The 22,141-nt window shown below is 42.7% G+C and overlaps 1 protein-coding gene across 6 annotated transcripts; it reads right to left on the bottom strand.

The window, feature by feature from the left end:
* Positions 1–618: 618 nt before the first annotated feature.
* LOC147613310 (synaptotagmin-5-like) lies at positions 619–16,975 on the bottom strand. 6 transcript variants are annotated; one of them, XR_015263402.1, is made up of 15 exons: positions 16,588–16,975; positions 15,050–15,124; positions 14,816–14,923; positions 14,570–14,602; positions 14,341–14,430; positions 14,137–14,262; positions 13,874–14,014; positions 13,360–13,788; positions 13,066–13,200; positions 4,991–5,194; positions 3,092–3,370; positions 2,815–2,946; positions 1,885–2,187; positions 1,360–1,776; positions 619–1,218 (listed from the first exon to the last, which is right to left on the bottom strand). XR_015263402.1 is itself a non-coding variant. In XM_086782594.1 (14 exons), the coding sequence occupies exons 1-14, from the start codon at positions 16,774–16,776 to the stop codon at positions 1,576–1,578; spliced, it is 2,445 nt and encodes an 814-aa protein (XP_086638720.1). In that variant the 5' UTR covers positions 16,777–16,975; the 3' UTR covers positions 619–1,575. The 6 variants fall into 6 exon arrangements, 3 of the variants coding, with proteins under 3 accessions (XP_086638720.1, XP_086638721.1, XP_086638722.1); XR_015263404.1 differs by having other exon boundaries at positions 1,465–1,776; XR_015263403.1 differs by having other exon boundaries at positions 1,490–1,776.
* Positions 16,976–22,141: the final 5,166 nt, after the last annotated feature.

Genomic DNA, 22,141 nt, shown 5'->3' with positions numbered 1-22,141 from the left:
TTTGGTGGGGGATTGGGGTGATGGGATAATAAGGACTTACAAAAAGTGTAATGCATGGATATAGATAAGAAAAAAACAACAAAATGTTAAACTACCTACATGGAAATAAGATGGTGGAAGTCCATGAGTAAACAAGCAATTCCATGAAGGCCTTTGCCCACATGTATCTCTTTTTCTTTCTCAATTTATGTAACACACAATTATAAACAAGAAGGATAATCCTATCAAAAGATTTGGCAGACTAAACAATGTTGTGTTATCAATATGCATAAAATACTCTCTGCAGATCATTTTTGTCATACGAATAACTTTACAACGCAAATCATGTCAAACATTCATAAGAGGACTATGAAAGCGTGCACCTAAAGTATCCATGGTTGTCTGGGTCTATCGATTTGGCCTATCTATCCTTTCGACAACTAGTCTTTTACTTTTTTCATGGTCTTGACATCTAGTTTACTCATGGATCACATGTAGCACCCATGCATAACAAATCTTGCTGTTAATTCTTTCATTAACATAGCATATGTGCATGCCATTGAAAATTTTAAATTCTACATTAATGTAAACATATTTTCTCACTCTAATTTTATCCTTTCTTCTTAGTTTATCATGGTCATGATGCAATGGCGTCATATATAAATATAGAAAGATTAACTATATATGCCACACACAAAAGAAAGTTAATGGTTGAAAGGGTGATTGGTGTAAGGTGAACAGAAAGGGTAACTGGAAGGGCATACTGACTCGTCCACAACAATTTCTTCTTTTGGTTATGTGACCCTTGTGGAAGGATGGGAAACTCATACACCATTGTGCATGAATAGAAGAACTCCCTTCCTATACTTTTACCCTCCTTTCCCTGGGATAATAATGTCTTACTTTAAGCTGTAATATAGCTTAGATAGACAATCATTCTCCCATGTAACACAAGAAATGTGTCAAGCTAACTTTGAAATACTCTTTATCATACTTCACAACATGCCACTTGCCGCAAAGCCTCGGGACAAACCTGTATGATGACCTCTGTCACTCTTGCCACACCCACACAAGATGGCTTGTCTGCAGGAAACGAACACCATACTCTGCATTGTTGCGGAATGACGATGAAGACTCACATAAGTTATGTGCTGCAAAGGGAAATGGCCCTCCACCCCACCTTCGTATGGTATGGAAAAGATTATCTACATAGAAAGGTGCATAGCCATCTCATTATATCTGCATTTACGCAAAGTGCATGTCAGATTTTATAGAACAAGTAAAAAGATCAAAACACTGACTCACCCAGCCCTGTCATCAAGCATCAACACCACATCCTCACACACATCAAACAAAACAAGAATACCCCAACACCGATGCCTTTTTCAAGCCATTAGCTTGCCACAATAATTCCATCACGCACTAAAACATGCACCACCATGAGAAGGACAAGAATAACTATGCTGAAATTAAAACAAGCCTTGCCATCTGTTCTGGAAGTTGGCATGACCTTGCATTCTTCTATTTTGACCCCAGCAGGTCTCTTAAGGCAAGGGTGTTGAGCTGAAGGCATTGTAGTAGTTCTTTTATCAGTTCTCAGATGACTGGCTTCATGCTTTCCATGGCTCTTTCAAGCTCATATTTTTTAAAGAGAAGTATCTCGTTCTCCTTGAGTAATTGTGAGATCTGTGCATCTTGCTCACTCTCTATTGATTTAACCTCGATGACTTTCTCACGCAGCTGTTCCATGTCACCTTCTTCTGCCAGTTGATGTGCTTCCCTCACAAGAGACGAAATCTGTTTCATGAAACCATTTGGAAGGCCACAACATTTATGCCATGTTGGAAAACTGCATTTAGAGAAAGAGATAAAACAGCATGGTGAGATTCACCATGTAAAAGTTACCTTGGAGGACAACTTCGACAACAACGTGTTGGTATTCACACAATCATTGCTGTGATTTTTGTTGGCTAGATGAAACCGCCTTGTAACTTGTAAGTGTATCTGCCCTCTCTTCACCCCTTGTAAAGGGATCCATCTGTCTACTGTCTGATTTTGTGGCAAACTCTTATATTCCACAGTGCAATGACCGATACTAGAAGTTGGTAAGAGTGTGTTGTGGTCCTTGACGTGAAGTTCCAAGAGTTTACCATCATCAGGGAATTCTAATGTTTGATTCCATTGTGGATTCAAGCTCTTGTAAATGACCTGCAATTGCACATAAGCTGCCAATTCAACAAACAGGAAAGCGAGACCCCTCTCTCTCTCTCTCTCTCTCTCTCTCTCTCTCTCTCTCTCTCTCTCAGGCACAGATGGTAGTCCCAGCCCATGACCTGGAGAGGTACTCAAGCCTGACGTTCCACCAAGGAGGACCAGATGCCACCCTGCGCGCCGACACATGGCTTACCTCCTGGAGCCAAGTCAACGGGAACCTGCTCCACTGCAGCCCTCCAGAACAGCTCCAGATCAGGGAGATTCTCCAGCGCCATAGAGACACCTTCTCATTAGCAGTGGACATGGGGAGTCTCTCTGCAGTAATCGACTCCCCTATGCTGGACACACTAGATGGATGAGAATGACACCACACCCACATGAGCCCTTTTGTATTGTAAAAATATGATTTTCACATGCTCCACATGGTACCCACTATAATGATGTATCTAATTACTTTTCTTTTGTTTCCATGATCATGTTATCTCATGAAACTATTGTAACACCTTTTGGTCTCATAGACTCTTTCGGGCTTTTTGTAGACATCTAATGTAACTCTCTCTCTCTCTCTCTCTCTCTCACACACACACACACACACACCTGAACACAATATGTTAGGCGCACCTTTGTCCTTTTCTTCTGTTTACCATAGTGAACGCTTACAAATGGATCACTGGTTCCACACAGATCTGCTGCTACTAAATCTCTGGCCTCAAGCAGCACAAGCTCAAGCATACCATTTGCTGGAGTTGCAACCTGTCTTCAAAGCCCATAATCAGCACAGCGATCCAAAAGACTTGTAAACAGAAATGGCAATCTTGAGCAAGGACTTTGTAGCAGCATGGTTTATAAGAGAGAGCAAGCACTGGGCATCTGTAAACGCAAACAAAGGATGTGCCACCTTGGACTTGTTGAGATTAGACTGAGATCTAACGGCCTTGATAGTCAGCCTTACTTCCCCAGTTTCCATATTTCCAAGAGGCACCCATATATCTCTGCACTCATCATCTTCTAGCCCTTCCAAGTTCACACGCGCACTTCCCAATGTGTCATCAAACACCAAATCAGCATCATAACACTTGAGTTTTAAGTACTCTCCACCACTAATTTCTGCAAATTCGAATGTTTGATTCCAAGAAGGATTGAGGTTCTGAGGTACTGTCTTGGTTTTGCGCATCGTCTGCATCAGAGAGCTTTCAAAGTCACAAACGGATTAATTACAGTAAAAGAAAATAATTGGCTTACCTGCCAATTCCTTGATTAAAATCTAGGCGTATCCCATTATTATTCAATGCCAAAATCAAAATGCCAATCTTGTCCTTCAAGGTTTTTTTTCGCACTCTTTATTTTATCAAAAGTTTTGAATTTCCCACCTAGAATAATCATGGGATTCTCCACACATGGGTAAGGCATTGCCATCATGTATATATACACTGCTGCAGATCGTCTCCCATGCTTGGCTCTTGAGTTCTCCATGCAGCTTACTCGAAAGGGGCACAGCAAGTCTTGGTATTACCTGGTGGTTGTTGGTTTGATAGAGATGGCCTTCAGATGCCTTCAGATGGACCGCCTCTCCCCCCTTGAGTACACCTTGATTCACCATTTCTGGATCTCTCCTAGCACGAGATCAACCGCCTTATCTGCCTCGATCTGTTAAGGTTGCATGCGAGCCACACATGGATATCTCCACTAGAGCTCACTTCAAAACTCCAGTTCTAAGAGACATTTTTACGAGTTTCAGAGGATGGATTTATTGTGAGCCCTGGCTATCTTCAGAGGCACATGTCACATGCCATGCGGATAGCCATCGGCCAGCTGCAGGTATCATCCCACTGTCCGTGGATTGAGTCCATTACAGCAGATCACACCCCCCAGGAGACACGGAGGAGCATTACATGTTCAAATTCCCATCTTACTATGAGATTCGGGGGAGATTACATTGTCTCTTCTGAGATGGATTCGGCCCTCTCATGGGTTATGCATTATGAGGACCAGGGATGCTTGGGTCTGTAACTACTAGAGCTTCGCTCTGCCAGCCGGAGACCATGGTTAGACAGCACCTAGGGAGTCAGAGCCGCAAGATGCCTCTCAGACATCCATTACAGACTTCTTCAGATTGCATTCGCCCATGCCAGAGTACCATCCAGGCTTTACAGGGTCTGAGGGATCATATAGGTCAGGTATTACACCCCACCTGCTCAGTGCTCACAGGATCCTCTGTCCCCAGGCACCCGTGGTGTCACTAGTGAGAGAGCATGATCCCTCCTAAGATCCACACAACCCCCGCATCTGGGGGTCCAGTGCCTACAGCCTATCAGATGCAGATCCAAGACATACTCTGCCGCCATGGAGAGGCCACTCCACCAGCAGGGGACACCATTGCAGCTCTACGGTCGCTTATGGAGAGGAGGATGGTACTATCAGTGGATGAGGAGATCCGGGTATCTCTGTCCATCTTGCTCCAGGATTTTCAGTACCGCATGTACATGGGAGGAGTACGCAGGTCTTCCTTTTCAGTACTTTTTGTTTCCATGTTCACAGTCTACACATACTTTGTAACACATGTTGGTCTCATAACCCATTGTGTCTTTTGTAGACGCTGTTGTCTGTTTGCTTCAGTCATTAATTGTCTGTTTGAGGCAGTAACACTCACACATGGAGAAAAACTTAAAAAGCTTACTCCTAATTTTTGTAAAACCGAGTGGATTGAGCTAAACATTGATAGCTTACGCATACCACTTAGATAAACAAGTCAAGCATTATCCTTCGATCTAAACCATGCATAATCCTCTCATGTTACCTTTCCATATTGCAACAGAACATAAGGGTCACTGTTTCCAGATTTATCCTTTGCGGCAAGGTTTCTGGCTTCTTCCACTGCAACTTTGATAATTCTCCCTGTTGTTGCTTGAAGATTGGAAAGAGAACCGAGTATTCCATGCAAGTATGTGCTATTGGGGTCCTCAATAAAATGCCACTGCTTCACTACAAGCTTCACAGTTACCTGCAATATAATGTTAAGCTCCAAAATTAGCAAATATTCCTGATGTAGCCTCTCTCTCTCTCTCTCTCTCTCTCTCTCTCTCTCTCTCTCTGTGTGTGTGTGGAGACAAGGACAGCTAAGCGCATCTTCAGAGCTGGGGAGCTCATATGGAGACCCTGGGAGGAGAGGATCTGCCGTTTATGCTGCACAGAGGTTGAGACAGAGGAGCATTACATATGTCGGTGCCCAATATATACTATGAGATCCAGGGGAGTTGTCTCACTTTGTTCCATGAGGGGCCCACTTTCCAGGATCACTGACTTCCCAGACTAGTGTGCCTAGGGCTCTGCATACTCAAGCTCCACTGACACAAGGACACATTCTTGAGACTGAGCCACCCCGCCCCCTCCCTTGCCAACCAACCATCACACGCTTCTTCCGGACATAGGAGGAGGACACAGTGGATTCCCTGGACCCACCTCGGGCTGTTGCGGACCCACCTCGCCCAAGAGGAGTTACCTCAAACCGGGCATGCGCACTCCACCTCGCCCGAGAGGAGTTACCTCAAACCGGCCCAGCACCCATGGGCCCCCCAGACAACAGCCACGATCCACTCATCACCTCCAGATCCAAGGACATGCTCCACCACCATCGAGCTACCTTTCTAGATGGCGTAGCTGAGGGAGACTCTCGGCCATACTCATTAGCCCCATGCTTGATATATTGGAGAGTGATATACCATCTATTGGGGGCTGATGCTCCTCTCACGTTTCATGTTCTTTGTATTCCATGATGAGATTTCCATGGACATTTTTTGTATCACCCCAGTGAGTTTGTGTTGATTTGTTCTGTTTTATTTTCTGTTCCATGGAATGGAAATGAAATGACAATACAAGTGCAAAACAATGATAACCAAGAGTACTCACATGTAGACCAAGAGAGCTTGATGTTGATTGATTGTCTAAGACTAGAAAGTACAATGCCTTTATAGGATAGGCACACACACTCTAAGTGTCACATGTATATGGGATAAATCCCAATATGCCACATGGCACTTACACAAAGACTAGACATAAAACTCACTTTAGACACACTAGAACACTCACTTTGACTTCATGTTCTAACACCCCCCGATGAAGGCAAGGTGAGAGACTACTGGAATGAGCCAAGAACAGAACATGGCAATGACGGACTACCAACCTCCAAGTTAGAACTAGACATAGTTCCCACACAATCTCAGAGGCAAGTGAGCATGGCTCAGAGGCTAGTGAGCATGGTACAAATGACTCAGAGGCTCATCAAGCATGGCTCAGAGGCTCATCATGCATGGATGCATGAACAACTCAGAGGTCTAGACAACTGGAGCAACCTGAGATCCTATCAAAGCCAATACATGACTCCACAATACATCCCCCTCCTGACTCCATAACAGAATGGTGGGGAGTCAGACACGAAAAAACAGGAAAGATTACAACATTTTAGGAGGACAATCCAAGGCTGTGAACCTTTATTGACTCAACACACATGATTTATTTGCATTCATTTTAGGGGGACTCCCAAGGCAGAGTACCTTCAACACACTCAAAAAACAAAGTCAAGATCATCCGGTGCATAGACCTCTTCATCAAGAGAGAGATCTTGGATGTGAGCAGTGAGAGCATGATTTGGAGTAGAGGTGTCTGCATCGTCTTCGTCTTCGTTGGATATAGTCCCAACCAAGTTGGCATGGTCTTTAGATTGTTGTTTGGCCAGCTTCTGGAAGCAACGATCTTCGGTGTGACCAAGCTTTCCACAGTAAGTGCACTTGAAAGGTTTGAAGTTACCTTTCCCTTTAGGAAACCTCCCTTTAGAAAATAGGGCATTGGCGTCAGGAGTATCAATATGCCTTCTTTCATGATCAAGAAGCATAGCAACCATGTCATGGTAGCTCATGCTTGCCACTCTTAATGCTGGTATAATCTCCCGATACTTAGGAATTTCTTCAATGCTCGTGAGGAGCACCGCGACTTGGTCTTCATCCCCAACTGGGGCCTTCAACGCAGCAAGTTGAGTGATGAGAGACTCCATATGATTCAAATGAGCGAGAAGAGAGTCCTCATGCTTCATCTGGAGTTTGAAGAATTCTTGACGGAGGAAGACCTTAGAATTGATTACCTTATTGCCAAAGAGACCTTCAAACTTCTCCCATAATTCTTGAGCAGTGGAATCAAAGTCAAGATGATGAATAACTTCATCACCCAAACCCAAACCAATGAGAGAAAGGGCTTTGTCGTTTAAATTCTCCCAGTGTAGAATTTTCTTCTCATCCGATTGTGGCTTTTTATCCTTGCCACAAACAACATTCCACACCCCGTCTTTCATAAGGATAAGACGCAACTTTGTTTGCCATGTCGGAAAGTTCTTACCAGTGAACTTTTCAATGAAGGCACTTGTTTTCGAGGACTCCATGGCAATCACGGGTAGTTGGAGTAGATGAAGCAGGGCAGCGGCCTGTTGAAGATAAAGCAGGGCAGCGGCTTCATAAATTCGTGGGCAGCTCCATCATCACGAACAGATCAGCATCAATTCAGGACAGCAATGTGGGGCAGCTCCTGCATTGTCTCGAACAGAAAATTACGGGCAGCAGCTGGGCAGAGTGGCGGCCTCAACAGGAGCAAAACGTGGACAGCAGCAGCGGCCTGTAGAAGAAGACGCGCAGGAATGTGGCGGCCTGGATTCAGGGCAGAATCGGGGCAGAATATGGCGGGCAAATCTGCAGCAATAGAGGCGGCCTGATGGAGAAGACGGGCAGCAGGTAGTAGAGGTCTTCAAGATGGAGGAGAGCATACTCTCTTGCACTTAGAGAAAGAGAGAGAGGGCATGGCTTCTCTTTTTGGCCTCCCTCTCCTCAATCTCTAGGAGCAAAGGAGCAGTGGCTCTGATACCACATGAAGGCACAGGAACGGAACGGAATGGAAATGAAATGACAATACAAGTGCAAAACAATGATAACCAAGAGTACTCACATGTAGACCAAGAGAGCTTGATGTTGATTGATTGTCTAAGACTAGAAAGTACAATGCCTTTATAGGATAGGCACACACACTCTAAGTGTCACATGTATATGGGATAAATCCCAATATGCCACATGGCACTTACACAAAGACTAGACATAAAACTCACTTTAGACACACTAGAACACTCACTTTGACTTCATGTTCTAACAATATGCCATGGACATTATTGTATGACTTCGCCCTCATAGTCCCATTGCATCTTCAGTAGACGCTCTCTCTCTCTCTCTCTCTCTCTCAAATTGAGGATCTTCATAAATCCAAATGAAAACCAAATGATTGGTGACTATACTTGATTCTTGGCATTGCAGATCTACCAGTTGATTAGTAGGATGTTTTCTTTTGTTAAGACCACAAATTTAGCTCAAGACCAGCCTGGTTTTTCTCTTATGCATAGAGTCTCATATGTCATTTTGGCCGTTTGTGGATGTTAATATAATTTTCTTTTCATTGTCCCAATCCATAACGCATGGGACCGCTTGGACCCAAATAATTACATAACCATCATGATTGGTCACATATTGGCCAAAACATGGTGCAGAGGGGTTCAGACAGAAGGCCACAAGTCAAGCAGAATTCATTAGGAATTATTCAACCCTAGACCACATCTTCACCCATAAAACAGTCATTGAGGACACAAGGGTGCAGAGGTAAAGGGTCTACTGAAGCTTTGTGAATTTCTGCAGGCCTCTGACTCAGTACTGAGGTATCAACTTTTTGCTCACCTACAAGCGCTCCAACTGCTATCAAAGATGGTGTGAGGGGGTGATGGCATTGTACAAGTCTGTGACTACCGGTATCCGGATACCTAGGGGTATGTCATGTGACATTTGTAGCACTATTGGGGACGGGGGTCAAACACGTCAAACAAGCCTACTTGCTCTCTATTGCACTTTTTGGTCCCTTCATTGATGAGATCTCTCATTTTATTGACGAGCTGGAGGCACATGTTCACAACTAGTCCAGAAAATGGTGCCTATCCTTGTATATGCCAATGACGTAGTCCTCATCTCAGACTCAACAGATGAGCTACAGAGACACCTTCATATACTACAGACATTCTGTGATGAGAGGGATCATGCTCTTTAACACCTCACATCACGTTGCATCCGGACGCTCCTACTCATACAAAGATGAGTCTGTTGAGATAGTTACTTCATTTGTGTAGCTTGGCTTTACCTTCTTTGGCCCTATCTTTACTGTGTGACATGGCTGGCAGCCCAGGCCCGCCCAATGAGGGGATATACTGCCTAAGCACATTTGAAGAAACAGAGTTTCTAGATTCCCTTTCAGCAACCAAGTACTAAGGATTGTCTTTCGACATATTGATGAGGCTGGCTATGATGTATGGTTGTGAGGGCCCCATACAACTTCATATGCTTAACAAGTAGAATTGAAGTCATTCACAATCACTTCTTGACTCAAATATAGAAATCAAGTCATGTACGTGTTATCTTTACGAAATCTGAAAATTATTACAGCACATAAGACTTGAATAATTTGTGTAAGGTAGAGGTGAGATAAAGAGAAATAAGAGACACACATAGAGGGTTGAAGATGGGGTAAACCCCCCCATAAGGGAATCATATTACTGCTCAATCCAAGTACTTTAGGATGAACTCAGTTACAATCAACTTGAGGTGAGAAAAGAAGACATGTACAACTATTCATGCTAACAACACATGCAAAATATGAGATTAATATATACAATACTCCATTAAGTTTGAGGTTCAGCCCTAGAGAGAGAGAGAGAGAGAGAGAGAGAGAGAGAGAGAGAGAGAGATCAGTCTTCATTCCATTCCATAGTGGTAGCACATCTTCCGCAATGGAGAGGATTAATCTTGTGGAAGATGGTGAGAGTTATGAGAGCTAATTTCAAGTTGAAGAAATATTTACAAGATGGTTTAGAGCAGAGTAGAACTTGTGAGAAAGAGAAGGGAGGGTTGTGATTTATAAGAAAAGGGGGTTCTCAAGGCAAGGGCTGAGAATGACAACTGGAGGGACACTTGTTGACTTGATGGACAAGTGGAGGGCCACTTGTTGCAACAAAGCAGTGGTTGCCAAAGTAGACATGTTGATAGGCATATGTTTACTCATGGGCTTGGGGGTTGAACGACTCTCATTGCTTGCATGTTACTCTTGATTTTTCAGTGGTACGTAGACACTATAGATCACATAGACGATGTCTCTGTGGACATCATCTTCGTTGCAAGATATGTACACCGTTCTTGGAAAAACCGATAACTTTTTGAGAGGGGAAAGAGTAGCTATCTCTAGACTATGTGTAATGTCAATTGAATTTTATCACATTATAGAACATTTTGCTAAAGATTTGTAATAGTTGCGCAAACTTGTTGCATTGAACTTCATGTGGTTTCTAACCACAAGAGAGAAATATCTTTGATGTCACTTTGTTAAAGACTTGTAATAGTTGCGTAAACTTGTTGCATTGAACTCCATGTGGTTTCTAACCACAAGAGGGAAATATCTTTGATGTCATAGAGCATGCAGAGAAATCCCTTTGATGTCAGAGAACATTCATTATGAAGCTTTTGAGGATTCGAGAACTTCTCGGGTATACAAAGGCATGATGTTATTCGATGCCTTGGTAGTGGTTTGTGTTTCATTGACATCTTTCATAGTTGCACATGGCAATTATGGTTTAGTGTTTCTGAATGAAACACTAGTGCTGCATGTTTCCTTGGTTGTAGTTCTTAATAAGGAAAATACAGGTCGTGCTTCCTGTTTCCCTTATCGTAGTTCTTAGGGAAGTTAGAGGCATAGATGACTGTACGGTCTGCACACAAATACTTGTTTGTAGCTTCTTGAGCGTTTTTTGGAACAAAAACTCTTCTTGAAGAGAAGAATAAATAGATTGACTAGGATGGCCAAGTTTATTCTAACTTAAAAGGATGTGAAAACATCCGAGCTTGTTAGGCTCTTTATCAAACATCTCTATAAAATATATGGCCTGCCCGCCGCAGATATAGTGTCTAATAGAGATAGGAAGTTCGATAGTTCTTTTGAAGGGAAATCTTCAAAAAGTTGGAAACTACTATGAGTACGAGTACGGCCAAACATCAGGAGCTTGACGGTTAGGCAGAGAGAGTCAACCAAGTGCTAGAGGATATACTTCATACATATGTTAGCAAACATGTAACCCAATTGGAAGGAGTTCTTGCCATATTTGAAATTTGCTTAGAGTGATTTGAAACATTCAACAACTGGATTTACTCCATTTATTTTGATATATGGATTCTAGCCTAGATCTCCTATAGCCGTAGAGCTATAGATGGTAGCGTAGCCTACAAACTTGAGTTGCCGGAGAGCGCTCTAGTGCATCCAGGTCTTCATTGACAATGCGAAAAACAGTGATCCATCATGATGACATAGTTCGTCCTAAGTTTTGGTTGAGTTCTTGGAGTCACAGTCACTTCCACATGAACCAAGAATGATTCTTGGGTTCAGAGATCCAAAACAGGAGGTATACTTTGTATCAATAGGCACTTGTTAAGTGGAAGGATATGCCGGAGGAAGCCTTAACATGGAACCAACTAAGAACGGTTACCAAATTTTTTCCCCAGTTTGTTTTCGCGCATGAAAACTATTCTTAAGAAGGGGGAAGTAATGTCACGTAGCTTGTAATGGCACGTGAGAGCTTAATCGGATGCAAAGCCAGAACGCCGGACTGCAGACGTCGAGTGCATCCGGGGTCTAGGGGTGAGCCTTGAGGACATCTCAGTCGGAGCACTGGCCGGCCGTAGGCGGTCAGATGACCGGTCGGCCGGACGGCCGGACTAGTGTGGACGGCAGACCCTATACTGGTTGGATGAGTGTGTACACTCATCATTATCCTCTAAGGGTTGGGTGGTGACTAGAGCTTGAGACCCTCTTGGATATGGCAAACTCTAAGGGGATGTGACATGCCGTCACTTCCACATGCACCAGAGAGGATTCTTAGGTTCAAAGATTGGAACACGAGTATACCGATAGGCACCTTTTAAGTGAAATGATAAAGTGGAAGAAGCCTCAACATGGAACCAACTAAGAATGTTTACCAAATCTTTACTCGGTTTGTTTTCGCGGACGAAAACTATTCTTAAGGGGGGGTGGATGTCACTGTAGCGGCGTACGTGGACTCGACTACTAGCGGAGTCCAGGCATTGGAGCATGACCAGCATGAGCTAGTGGGGTTCAGGGGTGAGGATACCCCATTCGGAGCACTAGCTAGCTGTAGAGCTAGGCAGCCAGGTGACCGGACGGCTAGGCTAATGTGGACGGCAGGCCACATATTAGTGGGAGGTGTGTGTAACCACACCATGCTTATCCTCTATGGTTGGGTGGTGAACACTATCTCCCTCACAAAGCTATGGCGGTGGAGCTCCCTAACAAGGAAGGCCAAAGAAAACAGGGCTTGGAGAACGCTGCCTGCACCTGAAAAACACACACACGGTCTCTCTCTCTCTCTCTCTCACACACACAAGTCTAATAGAGGCAAAAGGCGGCTATGAACAAGAACTGGCAACGGCGAGCAGGCGGGAATAGAACAGGTGACAACTCTCTGCAGCAGGAACACACCACTGCCAGAAAGAAGAGGCAACCACACACACACACACACAGCGCTCCATTGTGCATGATAATATCACTTTCAATGTAATACCTTGGTCTCACAGAACCTTGTAGTCCTATATAAGACATAAATATAATGTCCTTCTTTCTTCACTCAGAGCCATGTGCTTATGCATCCCGTAGTCTTCAAGAAGAACCTATTCTTTCGTCTCTTAAATGCATGTGCTCATGCACTTTATTTCCAAGAGAAGAAGGAAATGAAACAAGAACCTCTGCAAAATCGTTCCCTTGAAGTGGAATTGTCATCTCCACCAGTTTTCCAGAATGTTCAGCACGCATGGCTAATGAGCTGTTATTTTTCCCGATAGACCAAAATACAGTAGAATCATCTTGGATATACTTAACCTGGGGGCAAAGCATGAAAATATGAAGGAAAATCAACACTCCGATTTGAAACAAGCACATTTGATAATCAAAACTTCATGAATGACATGTTACACTGGAATCAATGCAGCGAGCAAAATGTCCAATTTTCATGTCACAGAGAAACTAATGGTTCTTTACCTTTATTTTACAGCAGCCAAGAAAGCTGAGCTCTGAATGTTTTGAGCCTTGTTCGAAGACGTTTACGTAAATACTGCCTGTACTCCCATCCAACATCATATCAAAAGTTTCATCCCACCTTGGTGATAAACCACCCTTTTCAGAAAATTGGGTTTTTCTTACAACATCGTCCAACCTTACTTCAACCAGTTTGCTTCTAGAGTTTCCTTCTAGCAGTTCTTCTCCATTTTTTCCCCTGCTAGAACTTAAGCTTTTGTCAATCAGCTGTTTTGACTTGTTTGTTACTGTGCCCAGATTGTTTCCAGAAACAACTGTGACAGATATGATGGCACCCGAAACGTGTTTTTTCAGATTGACCGCTGGAAACGAGAAGCAACTCCTGTGAGGCTCAACCATAGTCTTCACCAAAATGTCAAGCATGATTTTCTCCTGTTATATACACAGATAAACAACTGAGTGCCAGATCTGCAGTAGGCAACTTTTGGAGCATCATATTTCCATCGACAAAACAAACCAGCAAAGAAGCGATGCCTGGTATTTCAATTGATGGAGAGGATTCAGTATCACCTCCAAAGGCAACACCTATACGAACTTCAGGTGGCGATTCGAAAGAATACAGTAAACAATGCCCATCTAGAATTGGTACAACACGAAGCTGTACACAAAAGAAGCAAAAAAAAAAAACGACAGAGATGAACACCTAGCTTGACAGACAGTGGGGCACATGCACCAGCACTATTTTTGAGACAAATATATGCAAACAGTAAGAAGACGTACATCACCCTTGACGTGAAGACTGTTGATCATGACATGCACAAGTTTCTTGATAGGCCCTGCAGCAGTGACTGCTAACAGAATGCTCATGTCATTGGTGTCCCAATGAAACCCTGTGTGAAGAACTTGCTGTAAAGAGGAACACATCAGAGAATTAGTTGAGGTTATAAGGATAATAAACAGGGCACAAGACTGCATGCCACAAACCTCATCACCCTCTGTTGTCCAGTATGTGCATTCAAGCCCCAAGGCAGGTGGAGCTAATCCTAGGGAAAATTCCTGCAGCTCAATGTTTTCCTGCAAAAAACACCGATGGCGTACACAATGCTGTTCATCGATGTGTTCACTTCTGCCTATCTCATTGCTACATAATTGTGGAAATGTGACAAGCATGCAGCAGGCTCAAAAAATGCATGTTGGAGCTTGATATACTCACAATAAACTTTGGTTTTTTCGCCTTAAACTTTTTCTGAAACCAAAATAAATAAATAAAGAGCTTTAGCATCATAAAACATATTTGAAATAGGGGCTTTGAACTCTAAAACACGACGCTCAGTTATAAGCCTAATTGAAAAGTGTCCACCAAAGCATATATAAATTGAAGCATTCTTCTACAAGAATGATACTTGTAAAGGACTGAATGACTTCCATAATGTAGGATTCTAGTTGAGGCCTCTCTTACCATCATCATGGTAGCAAACCTGTAGGAAAGCTTTGGCTCCATGTAATTTGGCCATAGATTTATCATTAGCTTGTTTAGCCATTCACAAGGCTCCAAAGGTGTCAGAGGCTGCAAAGAAGAATATTCTTTAAAAGTCAGTTGTTGCTACAAGCAACTCTAGCATAAAATGGCAGCCAGCCTACCAAAAAAGAAAAAGAAAAAAAGAAGCAAACAATCAGGCAAAATGGCTCGTACTAGTGTGTTCTGAATATGCCACTTTCTCCTGTTGTTCACCTCTTCTACAAGCGCGTTACGTTGGTGTCGTCCATACTGCAAAACAGGAAAACCCCAATAAAGCTCTTGATATTTTTCACCAATCTAGTGTGCTTCATAGGAGAGAAACCTTGTTCTTTTACTTTCTTCCAGCTCGGTTCGCACACCAACAACTCACCCATGCATGCAAAAGAAATAAGGCTACCATACTTAGACCAGGCCCAAAGCTTGTCCTAACCCAGGCAGTACATGCAAGCCACAAGTGTTTTTTTCACTTTTACCAGTCTAAAAAGCTACTGTGATGCATTCCTTCATTAAAGTACTCAAATCTTTTGACATGACCAGGAAGCCCACATTGCTCAAAGGATCACTTTCTGTACTTTACCCGCCAACTTTGATGCAAACAACACCATGCAGTGCTCAATGGGGAGACCTTTGGGGGGCACACTGGAGGTCATCAAGTGACCACGGCACAGCAGACCTATTAAGTAAGCTTCCCTTCCATACCAACTCTGCCAAATAAAAAGCTAGCTGAGCTGCACAGGGAGGCCAATCAAAGCAGCAAGGTCTTTGTTCCCCTTATCCCCTTTTCCTCCACTTGGTTAAACATCCAAGCTAAAAGTCGGCAAGTGTGCAAATGTATAGCCACAAGGTCCCTACAAGCCCATACACACTTAGTGGAGCAACTGAACGCAACGGTTCTTGTCAGTTGATGACTGACTCTATGAAACAAACACAAACAGATTAGAGTTTCTGATCTGTATCTGAGTGTTTAATGAGGGACTGCCACTACCCAGCCTTAGCTCCCCAAGGGAGTATGTACGTGTATATATATATGTGTGTGTGTGTGTGTATATACATGTATGTATCTATATATACGTACATATACATGGAAGCAGCTCCAGATTGAAATAGACAAGGTAGTGCCTAGTGGCTAAGTATGCGTGCTGGTCCGATACACTGCTGCAAGACGGAGTGTCCCAATTCCAGAGAACAAATCCATAACAATATCGCTAGGCAGGCTGAATAATGAAACAATATACTTGCATAACCTATAGCCTCTCTGGCAACCACCTCTCATGTGTATGAATATATAAATACATACATATATGTATATACAAATGCATACATGTACATACGTACATATGCATGTGTACATATATATATATATGTGTGTGTGTGTGTGTGTGTGTGTGTGCGCGGCGCGCGCACGCGCGCGTGCATGCGGGCATGTGCGCGTGTATTTAATTTATATTTCTATTTATATGTATGTATTCATGTGTGTATATATGTATCATATAGCACACATACATACATATAGCACATTACAACATGAGAAATATCTTCCTAACCTATCAGAAAAGAGCAATGTAGTATGTTTAATTCCATGATCTTGCACAGCATCGATGCCTTCATTCTTAAAAAGAAACCCGCGAAAAGTACACGGGAAAATTCATCGTAATTTACCTTAATTAATCATCTCAGAGCAAATAAAAGAGGCCGATAGTAGGGATGCATACCTTGATAGTGGCCCAAACAATGAGGAGGAGGGGGACCCAATTGGAAGAGGGGGAGAAGCATCGCTCCAGCCACCAGGAAATGGAGAAGGCGGGGATGAGGAAGGCCATGAGGAGGGTTTGGGCGGCCAGGCTGCGACAGAGCCGGAACAAGGAGAGGGCCACCTTGGAAATGAAGGACGGGCAGGCCATTTGGGCGGGGTGAGTGTGTAAGCTGAGGAAAATGCAGTGTTGTTAGCGCGTGGCTATGGCGATTGCGCTGGGTGTGCAGGAGGGGAGAGAGAGAGAGGTATTACCGTGCAACACGAGAGAGAAGGGGAGAGAGAGATTTACAGTTGTTGGCAGGACGAAGAAGACGACAGCAGTGACGGAGAGAGTTGCGACCCGCCCTTTTTTCAACACCATTTTTTTTCTATTCTTTTCGTGCCATTTTTTCCCACGTTTGTTCAACTTCGTTTTTTTTCTTTAGTCAACTCGTAGGCTGTAGCCCTGCCGTCTCCACGTGGCAGCCCCTTTCTATTCGTGGTGTTGCATTCAATGCTCCTATTTTGCTTTTTGCTTTTTGGCCTGCCGATTCTCTCTCTATAGCCATAATATCTCTCTCCCTCTCTCTCTCTCTCTCTCACACACACACACACACACGCGCACACACTGCCCCCATCTCTCTCTCGCTCTCTCTCTTCCCCCCTCTAGGTATGTCCCCATCTCTCTCTCTTTCTCTCTCTCTCTCTCTCTCGTGTTGCATTCTACTGACGTTAATACCTCTCTCTCTTTCTCATAGTGTGTGTGTAATAAAAGAGGAGCCTCGCACTACCTTTTTGCCACCCACAAGTGGGGCAGATTGGCTAGTGCGAGGGCCCTTTAATGGCCATGATCCACCCGAGCTCAAGTCCCACCGTTGGTCGTATTTGCCCTTGTGTTGCATTCTACCGACGTTAATACCTCTCTCTCTCTCTCTCTCTCTCACACACACACACACACACGTATGCACGCACGCATATACAAACTCCCTCTCTCTTTTCACTCTCCCACACATAGAAGCTTTCTCTCTCTCTCTCTCTCTCACACACACACACACACACACACACATGTAAATATTAGTATATACAATATTATGTTTTAGATACATATACCTATACATAGACACATATACTTATACATATATATATACGTGAATTTAAAAATATAAATACACACACACATAATTTTAATTAATTTTGATTGAATTTTAATGTATGGAGATGGGTGGTAAGGTGTGCTCACTTTTAAATATATAGATAGATATATTATACACACAAAGACACACACACACACACATAGATATATATTTCTATATATGTGTGTGTGTGTATACATATACATATATATATGTATATACATACATACACACACACACACACACACACATATATATATCTATATGTATGTATGTATAAATGTAAATAAAAACACACATACATGTATACACACATATACATATATATTTTATTTTATTTTATTTATACTTATATTTTTTAAAAGCTACTTTTTATTCTCTATCTCTCGCTCTCTTTCTCTCTCTTTTCACCCTCTCCCTCTTTACACCTCTCTCTCTCTCTCTCCAAGCCTGCCCCATCTCACTCTCTCTCAAGCACACACACACACAGATGCAGATATACGCACATGCATGCACCTCTCTCTCTCTCTCTCTCTCTCTCTCTCTCTCTCTCTCTCTCTCTCACACACACACACACAAGTTAAATTTTAATGATAGGGATGCATAGTGAGGTTTGTGCACACATACATGCACATGCACATGCACACGCTCTCTCTCTCTCTCTCTCTCTCTCTCTCTCACACACACACACACACACACACACATGTACACACATGCACAACTACAAACACACTCTTCCCCCCCCCCCTCCCACACACACACACACACACTCTCACACATAGACTTCCATGTCTCTCTCTCTCTCTCTCTCTCTCTCTCTCTCTCTTACATACATACACGTACACACACAAACACACACTCTCTGTCACGCACACATGCACACACACACTCACACATATGTAAATAGATATTATCTATAATATTATATTTTATTATATTTAGAGACATATACCTATATATACATGTGCATTTATAAAATAAATAAACACACATACACATATACTTTTAATTAATATATGAACATTTGCATATACCTATATACACATGCGCATTTATAAAATAAATAAACACACATACACATACTTTTAATTAATATTAAATTTTAATAGTAGGGATGCATGGTGAGGTGTGCTCACTCTTAAATAAGTGTATCTTACATACACTTTCTTTTGTCTTTTCTTTTGCACGCTAATGTGTGTGATTGTGTGTGCACATACACACGTATACGTGATTGTGCAATGTCTACTTCATGTGTGTATGTGTCGTGCAAGTCTCTTGATTGTGTGTATATGCTAGTGTGTGTATGGTGTGAGTGTGTGTACATGGTGTGTGTGTTTGTGTTTGTGTGTATCCATGTGCGAGTCTGTGCCTGTACGTGTGTGACCATGTGAATATATCCATGTACATCTTTTTTTATCTATGTGTGTGCACGTGCACGTGCATATGTGTGTGTGAGTGTGTGAATGTACCATGTGCAAATGTATATGAGTTTATGTCTATGTATACATGTGTGCATGAATGTGTGCGCACATGTACTTGTGTATGTGAGTATATGTATGTGCGTATATATATGTGCTTGTGTGCATGTACACGCATGTATGTGTATGTGAAAGCTTGAGTGTGTACGTGTAAGTGTGCATATCTCTTTGTGTGCACGTGTGTCCATGCATGCGAGTGTGTGTATGTATCATGTGCGTGTGTGTGTTTTGTGCATGTGTGTACATGCACATACATGTGTACGTCGATATACATATAGATTTATTTATATATACATGCTTACATACGTATAGATACATACATACATACATTTTATATGTGTGTGTGTATGTATTTATCTATGTATGTATAGGTAGGTATATTCTCTCTCTTACACATGCATATAATATAATATTAGAAGATATGTGTGTGTGTGGAGGAGGAGGGGTGGGCAATTTGCTTTCTAATGTATTATATATATAAGAAACTCATTCAATGAGCAAATGACTTGATGGTGATAATTAATTGTGAGCCCTAATACATCTAGGCATGTGGGAAAGAAACCCTCAAAGACTGTCTTCTCTTCTCCTTTCTTCTTTTCAAAAGTTCTCCCTCTCCTTTCTCCACGTAAAGGCTAGGTTTATAAGGTAGGCACCCTTGCTTTATCTTGTAAAGATATAGATGTATGTGCATATGTACGTGTATATGTGTGTGAGAGTGTTTGCATGTACACGTGCAAATGTGTATGCATGTGTGTCTATGTATACATATGTGGGCATGTGTACTTGTGTATGTGAGTATCTATTTATGCTTATGTGAGTGTGTGTATGTGTGTATCTATTTATGCTTATGTGCGTGCATATGCATGTATGTGTATGTGCAAGCTTGAGTGTATGTGTGTGTGTGTGTGTGTGTGTAAGTGTGCATATCTCTCTATGTGTACGTGTGTCTAAGGAGCAAGAAGCTAGGTACAATTCACTAGAAAGCAATAATTTGGTTCTAAGCTAAACTATTGTTCAGAGAATTAAAGAGAATACGGATCTTAAGGCAAAGCTGGAACATGCTAAGGAGCAACTCTAGAAGGAGGTTACCCACAACCACAAGCTAATAGCTATTCATGCCCAGTAGCAGGTACAAGAGCTCCAGCATATGTCCATGGCCAAAGAAGAGCTGCAAAGCCATATCTAACAGTTATCCTCAAGTCTACAGGAAGTAGAAAGCAGGGCTACTAACTTACGAACAAGAAAGGGAACAAACAAACAAGGCACATGCAGAGAAAGTGAGAGCCCTTAATGATGCCATTAGTGCCAATCAAATTGAAATGCAAATAATGGAGATAGCACACTGAGAGGCAATGGCACAAGTCACCCAACAATTACAAGACAGGCAAAGACTGGCTACCGAAAGACTTCAGAGAATCACAAAGGCTCAAGAAAGAGAGGCTACTACCAGACGTGCCCAAGAGGACGCAACGAGGTGCTTCAAGGACTTGGATGCTGCATGGATGGTCCGCGAGACAGCCATTTCAAACCTCCTCAACACCAATGACTCCCATCTACAAGAATTGGAATGCCAATTGGCAATATAGGACCACATTCAAAGACAAGAGCCTACAGATGAAATGTGCCTACTCCTTGAGCGAGCCTCGGAGATAGGTTAGTTGCCAGTAACCCCTTGGGCCCCTCCTCAAACTCTTACTCTATTTTTGTTTACACTAACCTTCTCCTTACTTCAGTACAATATAAATCTGTCTGAGGACCTAGGCCTAGGTGAACTAACTCTCATTAAGTAGAATACTGAGTGTGATGTTGACCCCACTATCACAATGGGAATTTTGTGGGGAGATATAGTATTAACTAATCCACATGATATCTACTTTTATCCATTACACCCTATTGTGTTAAACCTTCGTAGTTGGTGTCGGGTACTACAAAACTGTGAAATTATGGACAACAGTGTCGAAAAAATTAGACCTGTTTGTTCCAGATGATATACACCAGCCAACTACGAGGTGGTAGCACAAAGTTATCAATGGATTATAAGCCATGGGTGGAAGTCTACAATACTCACCAGCATTTAAACTTATGTGAGTCTTCTTTATATCACCCTTTCGGAATTTTAAAACTATACTCTAATATCTACAAACACTTAGAATCCATGTTAACCAATGTATTTTACACTTTTGATGCCACCCATATTGAATATCCTAACATAAATCCTGAGGATATCCCTGACCTTCAAGATTTTATGAAATCTCACGAACCTAGCCACCCACCCCCCAGCTCAGGTCATGGTCAGGAGCGACACCATCTTCATCTTCCATCTCCACTTACCCAGTATATTCTAATGTCGCTAGTAAACTACTTAATCCCTATCCTAATGCCCCACCTACTAACAAGTCTCAGGACGACTGTATCTTTTCTACTCTCATTCCTCCACATAGACTTTCCCACTAACCCTCTTGCCCCCGAGGAGATACTAGCACCTCACCCGTCTCCCCAACGGCAACCTCAAAAGGTACGCCATACTGTCTCCCAAGACATTGAAGCTTTTACTGATGATATAATTTTGGAGTCATTGTCTGGTGCAGAATATGAAGGCTTCATTCGAGCTGGCAATCCACTGTTAAAGCCGAAGATGATGTTCAAGGTGTTAATGCAAATAACACCATTTGAGCCGACTCGAAGAATTCTACCTGAGGCCTACTCCAAGGTCACGTCTACAAAACAGCATTATGTACCATACCCTTTACGAGCACCTCGCCCAGATTTAGAAGAACTACTCCCTTTGGCTAGAGAGGGAACATTGTGGTCTAATGTGGAACGGCAGACAAAATTAGCCAATCCATAATTGGCCGACCTGCTGGAAATCCAAATAGTTACCTTCATGATCAGTTATTGCTTTCGCAGGTGGAGGAAAGCTCAC

This window comes from Cibotium barometz, chromosome 44 (assembly GCF_041138505.1).
Source record: "Cibotium barometz isolate CiBa-2024 chromosome 44, ASM4113850v1, whole genome shotgun sequence".
Lineage (NCBI taxonomy): Eukaryota > Viridiplantae > Streptophyta > Polypodiopsida > Cyatheales > Cibotiaceae > Cibotium > Cibotium barometz.
This window is presented reverse-complemented; position numbering and strand designations above follow the sequence as displayed.

Excerpts from the sequence above, each read along its gene's own strand:
- LOC147613310 (XM_086782594.1), bottom strand. The coding sequence starts at position 16,776 with ATGGCCTGCCCGTCCTTCATTTCCAAGGTGGCCCTCTCCTTGTTCCGG. Across the intron at positions 2,947-3,091 it reads CTAATCTCAACAAGTCCAAG|GTTGCAACTCCAGCAAATGG; the intron begins GTGGCACATCCT and ends CTTTGAAGACAG. Across the intron at positions 1,777-1,884 it reads TGTCGAAGTTGTCCTCCAAG|ATTTCGTCTCTTGTGAGGGA; the intron begins GTAACTTTTACA and ends TTCATGAAACAG.